Source organism: Rhincodon typus, chromosome 1, assembly GCF_021869965.1.
Source record: "Rhincodon typus isolate 14 chromosome 1, sRhiTyp1.1, whole genome shotgun sequence".
NCBI classification, from domain to species: Eukaryota; Metazoa; Chordata; class Chondrichthyes; order Orectolobiformes; family Rhincodontidae; genus Rhincodon; species Rhincodon typus.
In genome coordinates, this window is record NC_063332.1 from 52712461 (window position 1) to 52728075 (window position 15615).

Genomic DNA, 15615 nt, shown 5'->3' on the forward strand with positions numbered 1-15615 from the left:
TGGGTCAAACTCCAGAACTCTCTCCTAACAGTTTTATGGCTCCACTTACCAAATGCACTGCTTAGGTTCATGAAGGCAGCTCACCTTCTCAAGGGTAACTAAAGAGGGCAATAAATGCTGCCCCAACCAGCAAAGCTGACTCCATGAATTAATATGAAAAAAAACTAACTTATTGGGTATGGTGTCACAGGCTACCTTCTTGATGTGCAGCAGACCATTTGCTGTAGATACATGCACGATGCTGTTTAGAAAGGAATCTCAGGTTCATGACCCAGTGACAGTGAATATATATCAAAGTCAGAATGGAGTGTGGCTTAGAGGACAACCTGTAAATGATGGTGTTCGAATAGGCTTCTGTCTTTATCCTTTGGGTGATAGAATTTGTGGATATCAATGTTGCTGTTGAAGACGCTTTGCTGAGTTGTTGCAGTGCATATTATGGATGATATGCACAGCGGCTAGGTGCACAGTGTTGGAGGGAGTGAATACTTAGGGATTGGAAACTGATCAAGCAGTTTGTTTAGTCCTGGATTGCACTCAGCTCCTTCAGCGTTATTGGGAGCTGCAAGAAAGGAGTATTCAATTACAGTCATGTCTTGTGCCTTGCAGATGGTGGACAGATGAGTGAATTACTTGGTGCAGAATATTTGACCTCTGATCTGATCTTATAATTGCCTACTGATACAGCTGGTGCGTTTACATTTCTGATCAATGGTGATCCTCAAGATTTTTAAGATAGGGATTCAACAATATTAATCTCATTCGACATCAAGTGAAAAAAGATAGAGTGTAAATAATCCTTGCCTACACTTAAGTGGCACAAGTGTCAGTTGCCACTTATTAGTCTTAATGTTATCTTGCGGAATGCACATAGGGAAGCTTAATTATCTGTGGAGTTGCAACAAAACTGAACACTATTCAATTATCTGGCAACATCCCTACATCTGTTGATGGAGGACAATATTGTGAAAGAAGGATCATTGACGAAGAAACTGAAAATTTTTGGACTTTGGACACTACCTTCGAGAACGCCGGCATTGATATCCAGTGGATGAAATAATTGGTCTTCAATGACCAGAATCATATTCCGTTGATGCCATGTATGACTCAGCTAGTGAAAGACTACCCCTCTTATCCCCATTGACTTCGATATTGCTCAGATTCTTTGATGCCACACTCGGTCAAAAGCTGCCTTGATGTCAAGAGCGATCACTTTCACCTCACCTCTGAAATTTAGCTCTTTTGTTCATGCTTGGGCCATGATTACAAAGAGGTCAGAAGCCAGGTAGTCTTGGCATAACCCAAACTGAGCATCAGCAAAAAAAGGTTATTGGTGACATGAGACGGGACAATAACGTTGAGGCATGATTCCAGGCATGATTCAAGCTGTTGCTTGAATAGTCTTTGGGACAACTTTTTCAATTTTGTCACTAGTCACCAGATGTTAACAAGGAGGCTTGCTGTACCTCTTTTAAGATGGAGAAGTTTCTAAGGCCTGATGGTATCTACCCCAGGTTATTGAGAGAGGCAAGAAAGGAGATTGCTGGGGCCTTGACCAAGATCTTTGTATCCTTGCTAGCCACTGGAGATGTCCCAGAGGACTGACGCATAGCTAATGTTGTTCCTCTGTTCAAGAAGGGGTTTAGGAATAATCCAGGAAACTATAGGCTGGTGAGTCACACATCAGTGGTTGGAAAGCTATTGGAGAGAATTCTTAGGGATAGGCTTTACGCGCATTTGGAAAAGCCTGGGCTAATTAGTGACAGCAAGCATGGCTTTATGCAAGGCAGGTCATGTCTTACTTGATTGGATTTTTGAGGAGGTGACAAAGGTGATCGATGAGGGTAGAGCAATAGATGATGTCTACATGGATTTTAGTAAGGATTTCGACAAGGTCCCTCATGGTAGACTCATCCAGAAGATTAAAATGTATGGGACCCGCAATGACTTGGCCACGTTGATTTAGAACTGCCTTGCCCAAAGAAGGTAGGGGGTAGTGGTGGAAGGGTGCTTTTTAGGCTGAAGGTCATTGACTAATGGTGTCCTGCAGGGATCCATACTGGGACCTCTGCTGTTTGTGATGTATATAAATGACTTGAATGAAAATGTAGACAAGTCAGTTGGTAAATTTGCAGACGGTAAGTTTGGAGTTGTGGACAGTGTAGACGGCTGTCAAAGGATACAGCAGGATATAGATCAGTTGCAGACATGGGCAGAGAAATGGGAGATAGAATTTAATCCAGGTAAGTGTGAGGTGCTGCACTTTGGGAGATCAAATGTTAAGGAAAAGTATACAGTTAACAGCAAGATCCTGAACAGCATTGACGTACAGAGGGATCTTGAGGTTCAAATCCATAGCTCCCTGAAAATGGCCATGCAAGTAGATAGGGTGGAAAAGAAGGCATATGGCATGCTTGCCTTTATTGGTCGGGGAATTGAGTACAAGAGTCAGGATGTCATGTTGCAGCTTTATAACATTTAGAGTACAGTGTTCAATTCTGGTTGCCACATTACAGGAAGGATGTGGATATTTTTGAGAGGATGCAGAAGAGGTTTACCAGGATGCTACCTGGATTACAGGGTACGAGCTATAAGGAGAGGCTAGAAAAACTTGGGTTGTTTTCTTTTGAGTGACAGAGGCTGAGGGGATACTTGATAGAAGCCTATAAAATTATGAGATGCATAGCTAGGGTTGATGGTCAGAATTTTATTCCCAAAGTTGAAATGTCGAAAACTAGAGGGCATGCACTTAAGGTGAGAGGGGCAAAGTTCAAAGGAGATGTGAGGGGCAAGTTTTTACACAGAGACTGGTAGGAGTCTGGAATGCACTGCCATGGGGTGATGGTGGATGCAGATACAATAGGTGCATTTAAGACACTTTTAGATAAGCACATGAATATGCAAGGAATGGAGGGATGTGGACCAAGGGCAGGCAGGAGGGATTAGTTTAATTTGCCGTAATGTTTAGCACAACATCATGGGCCGAAGGGCTTGTTCTTGTGCAGTACAGTTCTATGTTCTATCATTTCTTGTGCCTAGGCTCATCCAATTTTATTCTTATTTTAATTTTCTGTAGAGATGAATATGACTAACTGGCTTGCTAGGTCATTTCAGAGGGCAGTTAAGAGTCAATCATAGTGCTGTCCATCTGGAGTTACGCGTAGGCCACATCAGTTAAGGTGGTAGAATTCCTGAATTGAAGAACCAAAATCATGGGTTTTATGACAATCTGGTAGTTTCACAGTCATCATGGAAAGACATTTTTTGCATACTCATTCAGCAGGGAAAGAATTCAGAGGAAATGCAGGAGCAAGGTGTAGGTTTTGTCACTACACTTGATAACAGAATCACCCACAAATGGTTCAATTTTTTTTTATTCACTCATGGGCGTGGACACCACTGGCTGGACAGCATTTATTGTCTGTCCCTAAATCCTTATCCCTGTCCCTAAAGATGGTGGTGAGTTGTCTTCCTGAACTGCTGTAATCCATGTGCTGTAGGTCTCAACTCAAACAGGGCCAGGTAACCTCATCAGCATCCATGTTCCAACTATATATGTTTGACTACAGATGTGAAAGGCAAGTTCTATAAGAAACTTTACACTGCAATCAACAGAATCCCTGTGTCAGAAAATCTTTCCCTGCTGCAGGATTTCAATTCAAGAGTGGTTATCTTTCCTTGTCACCATTGCCGAGGAAAGATAAATAACAATGGACAGAGACTGTATGAGCTTTGCTGCTACCACAAATTCTGTACAAATAACACCTTATTTCAGAACAAACCGTGTCATATGGTGTTCTGGAGATATCCAAGATCAGGTAATTGGCACCAGGTGAATTTGATCATGACTAGTCAGGATTGTCTGACCTGCATTCTTCACATTTATCCAGACATTTATCTGTGTTCCCTGCCATCACTTGCCATTCTCTAGGTGCTACCAGGGAGGGTGGAATCAGTGTCACTTCAACGAGCTAAAGCATGGAGTCTACGTTTGCTGGACTCAAGGATATTGAGGGTGCAAAAACATGATGCATGTGTTTGTGTAATTTCCATTACATTTTATCTGCAGTCACTGTTTTGCATATTGACAATATGTGAAAATTTAACATGTTTAGGCATCAAATGCTGGTCAAAGACAGACTGCGCCATGTCTTTGGTGCTTGCAAATCTAACATCATCATCTCAGTGATACAGCAGTAAGCAGCAATGACTTAAAAGTAGATGAATATTGGCAAAAAAGCATCTCATCACTCATAAGACTTCCCCAAGTGCGATGGGATGAGGGGAATGTTGCTTCATCATCATTGCTCTGTACAACTGGAGCAGGTAACAAGTAAATGTGATAGATGCTGAAGATTCAATGGAATGGCAGCAGTTAAATAAGGAGCAGGATGAGGACATTGAGCTGGAGGAAGCTCTCAATACATGACAGAGCTCAGCAGCGTCAGGTGCCTCAAGCCACTAAGGATGTAATTGACAAACAGTTCTGGTAGATGAGAACTGAGTGCAGCAGACCATCATGGACTGTCAAATGGTTCTTGGTCATCATGCCAGCATTTTGTTGGACTGTGGGAACAATCTGCAGCCTCTACTCATTTGCTGACTCATGTTTGGAACTGTCCTATTCCTTGCCTGCATATGACATTCTCCTACTGGACAATGACATACTACAAGTCTCCAGTAGGTACTGGAGTAACAGTCTTTTATAAAGTTCATTCAGAGGATAAAGTTATCGCTGGCCCATCACTAATTGCCCAGAGGGCAGCTAAGAGTCAATCATATTGCTATGGGTTTAGAGTAACAGGTAGGCCAGACCAGGTTAGGATGGCAGTTCCTTCCCTAAATGACTTAAGTGAACTAGATGGGTTTTTCCAACAATTGACAATGGATTCACAGTTATCATTCGATTCTTAATTCTAGATATTTTTTATTGAATTTGAACCCAAGTCCCCAGAAAATTACTTAGGTCTCTGGATTAAAAGGTCCAGTGATAATATCACTAAGCCATCACTTCTCCAATGTTAGAGAGGGTGTTTTGATGGGGTGTAGCTAAGGATAGGTAGACTGTGTGGCCTTGTGTTTAAACAACAACCAGGTTGAGAGAATTTGGATGTATGTGTGAGGGAATGCCAGCCATGTCACCAAAGTGCTGTGATCAGCATGGATTTGTGACTGCTGTGCCATTATGTTGCCACTGAGGGGCAACGGCAGATTACCAATGCATGTCCAAGTGCACTGCAGCCTTTTAAATGTGAGTTGACAATGACCGCCTTTGACATAAATGCAGCATTTGACCCAGAATGGCATGAAGAATCCCAAGTACACTAGAGTAATCAGGGTAAAGCTCTCTTCTGATTGGAGTCAGACCTAGCACAAAGGATGCCGATTGAGGTTTTTTGGAGGTAAATCATCTCAATCTCTGAATATCAATGCAGGAGTCCTTCAGTGTAATATCCTGGACCCAGTCATCTTTAGCTGCTTCAACAATGAATTTCTGTCCATCACAAAGTCAGGATTGAGGATGTTCACTGATGATTGCCCAATTTCAGCAGTATTTGTGATTTCAAGTACTGAAACGGCTTGCGTCCAAAAGCAGCAGGGCTAGACAACATCCAAACCATAACCAATAAGTGGCGAGTAACATTCATCCTACGAAAGTGCCAGACAATGACTATCTCAAACAAAAGAGAATCTATCCATATCCCTTGACGTTCAAGGGCATTAGCATCATTAAATCATCAACTATCAGAATCCAGGGAGTTACCATTACCTGGCCTCTAAAAAGGCCCAGCCATAGAAACTTAATAGCTAAAAGATCAGAGACTAGGAATTCTGTTGCAATAATCATCTCCTGCCTTCCCAGTGCCTGAATACCATGTACAAAGCACATGATGGAATACTTTCTACTTGCTTGGATGGATCCAAGTCCTACCACACTCAAGAAGTTCAACATCATTCAAGACAAATAACTCTGCTTGACTGGCATCCCATCCATCAAATTCAAAATTGACTTCTTTCATCACTGATACACTGGCATCAGTGTGTACCATTTACAACACACACTGCAGTAATCCACCACCAAGGCTCCTTTGACAAAACTTTCTAAACCTACAACCTCTATCACCTAGAAAGACAAAGGCAGCAGATACAAGGGAACATCATTACTTGCTAGTTCCCCTCCACACATTATCCTGACTTGGAACTAAATCACAATTTCCTCACTGTCGCTGGGTCAAAATTCTGGAATTTCCTTCCTAACAACATTGCAGGTGTACTTACACCCTAAGAACTGCAGCAGTTCAAGATTACAGCTCACCACACCTTCTCAAAAGCAACGAGGGATGGATATTGAATGCCGATGTAGCGAGCAACACAAATATTCAATGAAGAAATACCTGTAGAGTCATGACTGCCCCTCTGCCCAACCACTGACTCCATAATTGCTCACTCAATGGAACCCATTAGCTCACCTAATTATATGGTATGGTCATGACTGGTTCCCCAACATGTTGTGCATCTTTTCACTGTTTCTGATCCATAGTGAAACCTGTGCATATAATTTTCCAATCAGCCTGTTCAGAGATGTTATTACACATACTGGAACAGATGGGACTTGAACCTACATTGCCTAGTCCAGAGATAGAGACAATAACACTGCACACAAGCTCTTGTGCAATCCATGTATTCAAACAAAATTCCAAGCTGGATTTTAATGAGATAACAAGAAGCTCAATAATGAGCTCAATTGCCCAACAGTCTGACCCAGGCAGGTCACTAGATTCAACCTTCCACCTTCCTGACCAAAATTACGGCGGTCAGAACAGTGACAACAAACTGGCACACAGCACTAATTTATGGGACCACCAACGTCATGTTCACTGCCATGGGGTAAACATCCAGCCCACTTTTTATGTTTTTTTAAAATAAAGTGTCAGGTTCACATTATTTTTCTGTACATAATTTCAATAAATTTAATTAGCGCAACATAATGGAAACCGGGTACCATGATCCATTTGCAATTATGGCATTTACATTTTTCAATCTGCTAATAAACTGCTTAAGCTGATATGTTTGATAAAAGATAGATTATCTAGCTATGGAATGGTGACAATACACAAAATATAATGTTTACAAATGGCAGGATAAAACATTCAGAATGTTCTGTATTCTGCCTGAAGTATTAACAACCTCATGGATGGCGTCATGGAGATGTGTATTTGCACTGAGGAATGAATGAATTTCAGTTAGTGACAAACGACTCTTTTCTTTTCATATGTAGATGAATGACTTATATTTATCCTCTTTGATTGCCATTGCAGTACCTCTAGCTGTGAAGATTAGAGCAGGATTTATTTTCATTAGACTCTTTTCCTTCCAGGCTTTAGCATGACATTGCTGGTATTTACAGCTTACTTAATTATGTTGCAGCTAAGCAATCAGAAGAAACGCTAAATTAAATTTGCAGATTTGTACATCGCCTTAAAAGTAAAAAGCAGCAGGAAGCCACTCTGCAGTTTCTAAGTTGACTTTTGATTAGTAAATCGGCTGAATCGGACAAAGATTATTGGCTTATCCTGTAGATTCCTCTCTTTTCCTCTGTGTCTGCAAGGCTATGACTGCCAAAAGATACTCCATTCTCATGTCACATTACTCAAACTCATGAATTTAACAAAAGAATGTGAGCAAGAGACATTTAAGTGTTGTGAGAACATTTGAATTTTATGTGGGAGATTGGCATTTAGTCACCTTAGTCAACTGTCTCCTTAATTGTTGATTCATTTGATGCTTCTATCATTGTGCATTAGTTTACTCATGTTTGACTCCTAAAAAAAAGTTATGCCAAGTGTAATGTGCAAGGTCAAAATAAGTGCCGGATACAAATCAAGTAGGAATCACTGAAACAGATGAGTCACTAACCTCAATATGCAAATATGCAGGATAATGTGTCTCTCATAGAACAAAGAACATGCAACAGGCTCTTCGGCCTATGAAGCCTGCGCCAACACTTGATATCTTTCCAAACTAAACTAAAAATCTTTAGCCTCCAAGCAGTTTGTATCCCTCTATTCCCTGCCAAGTGTGGCTTGGCAGCAGCATCAGTGATCAAGTTAGTCGGGTCCTAAAGGACATAGCTGCTAGACTGTGTCTGTGGCAGGTGGTGAGGGAACTCAACAAGAGGAAAACATACCTGACCACATCCTTACCAATCTGCCAGCTGCAGATGCACCTGCTCACGACAGTATCGGTAAGAGTGACCACCACACAATCCTTGTGAAGACAAAGTCCCGCCTTCACATTGAGAATAATTTCCATTGTGTTGTGTGGCACTATCACCACACTAAATGGGACAGACTTCAAACAGATCTAGCAACTTAAGATTGGGCATCCATGAGGTGTTGTGGACTATCAAGAGCAGATGAATTGTACTCCAGCACAATCTGCAATCTCATGGCCCGGCATATCCCACGCTCAACCATTACCATCAAGCCAGGGGATCAAACCTGGTTCAATGGAGAATGCAGGAGGGAATGCCAGGAGCAGTCCCAGGCATACCTGAAAATGAGGTGTCAACCTGGCAAAGCTACCAAACAGGACTACTTGCATGCCAAACAGCATAAACAGCAAGTGATAGACAGAGCTAAGTGATCCTACAATCAATGGATCAGATCTATGCTCTGCAGTCCTGCCACATCCAGTCGTGAATTGTAGTGAATGATTAAACAACTCACTGGAGGAGGAGGGTCCACAAATATCCCCATCCTCAATGATGGAAGAGTACACCATAACAGTGCAAAGGATAAGGCTGATGCTTTTGCAGCAATCTTCAGTCAGAAGTGCCAAATGGATGATCCATCTCAGCCTCCACCAATGTTCCCTAGCATTAGAGATACCGGTCTTCAGTCAATTCAATTCAGTCCACATGATATCAAGAAAAATGGTTGGAGATACTGCAAAGGCTACAGGCCTTGATAACAATCTGGCAATAGTACTGAAGATTTGCGCTCCAGAACTTGCCACTCCCCGAGCCAAGTTGTTCCCCTACAATTACAACATTGTCCTGTACATAAAAAGTGGGACAAATCCAACCCGGCCAATTACCACTCGATCAGTCTACTCTCAATCATCAGTAAAGTGATGGAACATGTCATCAACAGTGCGATCAAGCAGCACCTACTCAGCAATAACCTGTTCAGTGATGCCCAGGTTCCACCAGGACCACTCAGCTGCTCACCTCATTACAGCCTTGGTTCAAATATGGACAAAAGAGCTGAATTCCAGAGGTGAGGTCAGAGTGACAACCCTTGATATTAGAGCTGCATTCGATCGAGTGTGGGATCTAGGAGCCCTGGCAAACCTGGAATCAATGGGAATCTGGGGCAAACTCTCCGATGGTTGGAGTCATACCTGACACATAGGAAGATGGTCGTAGTTGTTGGAGATCAGTCATCTCAGCTCCAAGACATCTCTGCAGGAATTCCTCAGGATAGTGACAGAGTCCCAACCATCCTCAGCTGCTTCATCAATGACCTTCCCTACATCATTAGGTCAGAGGTGGGGATGTTCGGCGATGATTGCACAATGTTCAGCACCACTCGTAACTGCTCAGATACTGAAGCAGTCTATGTTCAAATGCAACAAGATCTCGATAAAATCCAGGTTTGGGCTGACAAGTGGCAAGTAACATTCGCACCACACAAATTCCAGGCTATGACCATCACCAATAAGAGACAATCTAATCATCGCCCCTTGGCGATTCAATGGTGTTACCATCAGTGAATCCCCCACTATCAACGTCAAAACCATGCTGACTCAGCCCTAATGTACCATATATTTCCAAGGACTTTACAATCTCATCCTTAATAATAGACTTTAGGGTGGCACAGTGGTTAGCACTGCTGCTTCACAGCATCATGGACTCAGGTTCGATTCCACCCTTCGGTGACCAGCTGTGTGCAGTTTGCACATTTCTCCATGTCTGCGTGGGTTTCCTCTGGGTGCTCCGGTCTCCTCCCATAGTCCAAAGATGTGCAGGTTAGGTGGATTAGCAATGTTAAATTGCCTATAGTGTCTAGGGTGGGAAATGCAGGTCTGGGTGGGGTGCTCTTCAGAGAGGCAGTGTGGGCCTGATGGGCCGAATGGCCTGCTTCTACGCTGTAGGGATTCTATGATACTTTAAAATCTTACCAAACAACGAGATCAGGCTAAGTGGCCTATAATTTCCTGTCTTCTGCCTCCTTCCCTCCTTAATCATTAGCCATGTTCTGGTCCAATGGGACCCTCCCCAAGTCCAGTGATTCCTGAAAGATCACCACCGATGCCTCTATAATCTCCTCAGCTATCTCCTTCAGAACTCTGGGTTGTAGTCCATCCAGTCTGGGTGATTTATCCACCTTCAGAACTTTCAGCTTCCCCAGCAACTTCTCCTTAGTGATTGCCACTATACTCACTCCTGTCCCCTAACTCTCTTGAAGTTCTGCTATGCTGCTGGTGTCTTCCACTATGAAAACCAATGCAAAATACCTCTTCAGTTCCTCTGCCATTTGTTTGTTCCCCATTACTACTTCTCCAGCCTCATTTTCCAGTGGTCCAATGTCTACTCTTGCCTCTCGCTTATCCTTTAGATATCTAAAGACTCTTGCAATCTTTTTTATGTTACTAGCTAGTTTACTCTCATACTTCATTTCCTCCAACTCGTGCTATTTTAGTTATCGTCTACTGTTTTTTTAAAGGCTTCCCAATTCCCTGGCTTCCCACTAATCTTCACCACATTGTATGCTTTGTCTTTTGTGCTGTCCCTGACTTCCATTGTCAGCCATGGTTGCCGTTATGTTTTCTCTTCTATGCAATTAATTTCTGCTGTTCCTCCTGAATTACCCAAGAAACTCCTGTCATTGCTGCTCCACCATCTTCCCTACTTAGGCTCTCGTTCCAATCAACTCTAGCCAGCAACTCCGTCATGTCTTTAGTTACCTTTCCTCAATTGTAATAATATTACATCTGATTCCAGCTGCTTCCTCTCAAACTCAGGGTGAATTCTATCATATTATGGTCACTTCCCCCAGGGGTTCCTTAACCCTAAGTTCCCTAAACAAGTCTGCCTCATTACACATCATCAAATCCAGAACTGCCTGTTCCCTAGTGGACTCTACCACAAGCTGCTCCAATGAATTCCTTTTCATGACATCCACTATCAACGTGATTTTCCCAGTTCACCTGTATATTGAAGCTCCCCATGTTTATTGTAATAATGCCTTTCTTACCTGCATTTTTTATGTCCTGATTTATTTTCATCCCACATCCCGATTACTGCTCAGAGGCCTGTACACAACTCATTACAGGGTCTTTTTACCTCTGCAGTTCTTCAACTCTCCCCACACAGATTCTACATCCTTCTAACTCTATAAAAATCTTGCTATCAATTTAATTTCATTTCTTACTAACAAGGCAACCCCACCCCCTCTGCCCATCTGCTTGTACTTTCACTGGGATGTGTATCCTTGGATATTTAGTTCCCAGCCCTGATCACCCTGCAGCCGCGTCTCTATGATACCCACAGCATCATACCTGCCAACTTGCGCTACAAGTTTATTTAACTTGTTTTATATACTGCATGCACTTAAGCACTGAGGTAGAGAATTAAAATGGCAAGTAACCGGAAGGTCAGGATCAGGTTTGCAGGCTGAGCAGAGTAGTAAGTAGTCACAGAGTTGCAACATAGTGAAGACACATTGTAAAATAGCAATTTACCAGATTTTCAAGATACTGTTGGAAGTGGCAGTAACAAAAGACATTCATGGTACAGTTTTTTCCAAGATGAGAGCCTGTCAACGTTTGGTATTTGGATGTCATTGTACATGAATCACAGAAGATTGACCTGCAAGTATGCCACCAATTTGTGATGCAAAAGATATGTAACACAACAGAGATTGGAAAATAAGAGGAAAGAAGTTTCACTGCAATCATATAGAACTTTGGTAACACCATATCTTCATAACCAAGTTACGATATATTTGCATTAGAGGGAATGAAATGAATGTTTACTTAAATTGTTAAGAACTTGAATTCTCTAACTCATGGGACATTGAAACATCAGTCATTGAATATGTTCAACAGGGATCTATACATTTCTAATACTAAGGGAATTCATTTCAGTACTTGGGGGAGGTGGAGCCATCATGATAATGTCACTAAACTAGAAATCCAGATTCTTAGAGTAATGGTCTGGGAACATAGGTAAAATCCCATGTTAGCATATGGCAAAATTTAAATACACCACAAATAAAATGGATACAGATTCTGCTCTAGCAGTGACCAAGAACCACTATCAATTGTCATAAAAACCCATCTGGTTCAGCAATGTCCTTTGGGAAAGGTAATCTGCCTCCCTTGTCTGGTCTGGTCTACATGTGACTCCAGACCAATAGCAATGTTGTTTTACCCTTAACCACCCTCTAACAATTAACAGTGTGCAATAAATGTTGGCTTCACAGGTGATGCCCACATCCCATGAATGAATTAAAAATATTGAAAATTAATGTGATCCCAGATGCCAACTAAAACAAAACAGTAGCATGGTAACATTCAGTAAATTGTGTATTATGCAGCAACATATAATAATATCTCAATAAAGATGAAAAAAATTAAAGTACTTGTAAACATATTATTTTGCCCATTCATGCAGGATTCAGCCAAACTCTCCAAATTCCCTAGTAAAAGAAACCGCAGTGAAGACCCTCTCTTCAAAATTTCATGCACAACTGTATTCACTACACTCCCCCCACAACTAATATGTCTTATCCTAATCCCCCTCACTCCCACAAAGACTTAAAGGTCCCTCTTCCCAAATACCCTCATACACATCAGCATTGCTTTCCCACACTCCTCCCACTCAATTAGTAATTCCTCTTCCAAAACCCCTTCTTCCTCTATTCACTCACTTAACACCTACTCTTCATTCACCAGCTCTTCTCTGAGTTGATGTAGTTGGATTCATGAATAGTGATCACACAGGTGATCAGGAATCTTTCCTGGTCTTACTGCATATCATTAGCTCATGTTGGAGGGATTTGACAACTTATAGTCAATCTATTTGATCAGGTTACGAGCACACTTTCCATGGCAATCAAGTACTGACCTAGGAACTTTATCTGAAGCATCAAGCTCAGAGGCAGCAATACTACCACTGCAAGTCATCCATTCATATAAACGTGCAAATTTCAAGTAGGGACAGCTTTTCAGCCCCTTGAGCCTACTCCACCATTCAATGAGTTCACGGAGGATCTGATTGTGACCTCAAATCCATCTTCCCACCTAGCCCTAATAACTTTTTAACATTTTGTTCAACAAGAATCTATCTACCTCTGCCTTAAAAGTATTCAAGGACTCTGCTTTCATAGTATTTTCAGGAAGAAAGTTCCAAAGAATCATGACCCTCTGAGATAGAGAAACGAAAGCTTTGTCAGTGTTAGATGCACCACCCCTGATTTTTAACAAGTAACCCCAAGCTCTACAATTTCCCAAAATAAGGAAACATCCTCTCCAGATGCACTCTGTGAAGATCTTGGGACCAACCTGTGCATCAGAACATGAATATAGCACAAATCAAATGTTTCGACTCAATATTCCAGAAGTACTATTGATTTTTTTTTAAGAAAGGCTCTTTATCATCCAAGTGTATACTAAATATCAGGCAGAATTCAAGATATTGTCCTATTTTGAAATAAATTGCTTCCAAGAACTGCACCTGGTTTGTACTTATAGGTTAAATGTTACAACGAACATGCCTGTGAAAATAATACATTGTCCTACTTTCCAAAATTAGCATTGCCACATCTAAATTTACGGATTTTATGACGTGGGGATTAAAACATCATCTGCAGCCGATTTCCTAAACTTCATTGATTTCCTTGTCATTCAATATGTCTCTAGTTAGAATGATCATTTTCGATGTAAAACTGTTGCGCAATTTTAAACTAAACACTATTTCAGGCAACAAGGTGTGGGTAACCGGTCTAATACAGAATCACTGTCACAAATTGCCCTCCAGCTGTGAAAGCTGAACTTCTCTTGCCTTCTCAGCCCTCCCGAACACTTCGGTGACCTGAGTTTCAACTTCTGGCCAAGTGGCTGAGTACGGAGTCATGTGGGTTGATAAAGTTCCACGTTAATCCAGAATCGGTCACACGCTGTGGTGTTAAAACCACACTCTGATGAAGAATTTGGCACTGAGCTTTCAGACTGCATCGCATCCAAACTGTTATTTCACATTCAGCGTTCATTAGGAAACAGGAGCAATGCTTCAAACACAGGTGGTCCAGGTAACGTTGTTTCAAATATTGCCATTTTGCAGATGCATTTTCATGTGGTCTGTGTTGCTGTAACATGTGTTCTTGTGCCTTTTAAAGTTTCGGTAACGTTAATCAGCGTAAAATGCGGGCGCGGGAGGTTTGACGCCTCGTGAGGTCTGCTAACGGCGCATGTGCGGCAACAGCCGCCGGGTTTAAAGGGGCGTCGGGTTCCACGCGCTGCCTGCCCGTGGGCGGGGGACTGGCACTGGCACTGGCACTGGCACTGGCGGAGAGGGCAGGAGACTGACTGACTGACTGACTGACTGACTGACAGAGGGAGGGAGGCTGATAGAGAGGGCAAGAGGGAGGGAGATAGCTAGATATAGAGCAGATAAGAGACGCTAGAGAGAGAGAAAAATGGGAGACCGATGGAGGAGTGGGAAGACTGGGCAAGGGCGAGAGAGAGGACGTGGGGGAGACAAGGCAAGGGGAGACTGATAGGTGGGGGCGAGAAAGGGCAAGGGGGAGACTGATAGGCAGGGGGAGTCAAGACAGGGCAAGGTGGAGACTGATTGATAGAGGAATGGGGAGACAGGGTAGGGGGGATGCTGAATGGTAGAGGAGAGGGGAGACAGGGTAAGGGGGAGACAGTTAGGTAGAGGAGGGGCGAGACAGGGTAAGGGGGAGACTGATAGGTAAAGGTGGGGAGAAAGGGCAAGGGGGAAACTGACTGATGGAGGGAGACAAGGCAGGATGGCGACAGGGCAGGAGGCAGACTGATGGATCAGGGTGTAGTCAGGGCAGGAGGGAGATCAATGGAGGTGGGTTGGGAGACATCACAGCAGGGAGACTGATACATAGAGGGGGGAAATGGTTGGGGGGTTGCAGGGGGATTATAGGGCAGGGGTCAGACTGATTGATGAGAAATGGGAATGACAGGGCAGGGGGAAACAGATAGATGAGGGGTGGTGGAGAGACAAGGCAAGGGGAGACCAATGGATTGGAGGGTGAGACATGGCAAGGGGAGACTGATAGAGGGGGCACAATGGGATCGGTGGGGTGAGACAGGCCAGTGGGGGGAGACAGGGCAGAGGACAGACCAATAGATAGGAGTTAGAGAGACAGGGCAAGGTAGAGACTGATAGAGAGGGGGGGAGACAGGGCAGCAGGAGACCAGTAGATAGAGGGGGGGGGGACAGGGCATGGGGGAGATTGATGAAGGAGGGGAGGAGGCAGGGGGACACTGATGGAGGAAGAGGGGAGGCAGGGGGACACTGATGGAGGGAAGGAGGATGTGGAGGGGAGACGGACGGATGGATGGAGGGAG

General features: G+C 43.1%; 1 protein-coding gene across 1 annotated transcript in view; it reads left to right on the top strand.

Annotated features, from left to right (window-relative positions):
• Positions 1–14111: 14111 nt before the first annotated feature.
• LOC109915711 (urea transporter 2-like) overlaps positions 14112–15615 on the top strand; it is a 45135-nt gene continuing 43631 nt past the window's right edge. The window contains exon 1 of the mRNA XM_048594440.1: positions 14112–14318. Coding sequence (XP_048450397.1) covers positions 14295–14318 — 24 coding nt within the window. The 5' untranslated portion in view covers positions 14112–14294. The remainder of the gene's footprint in view (positions 14319–15615) is intronic.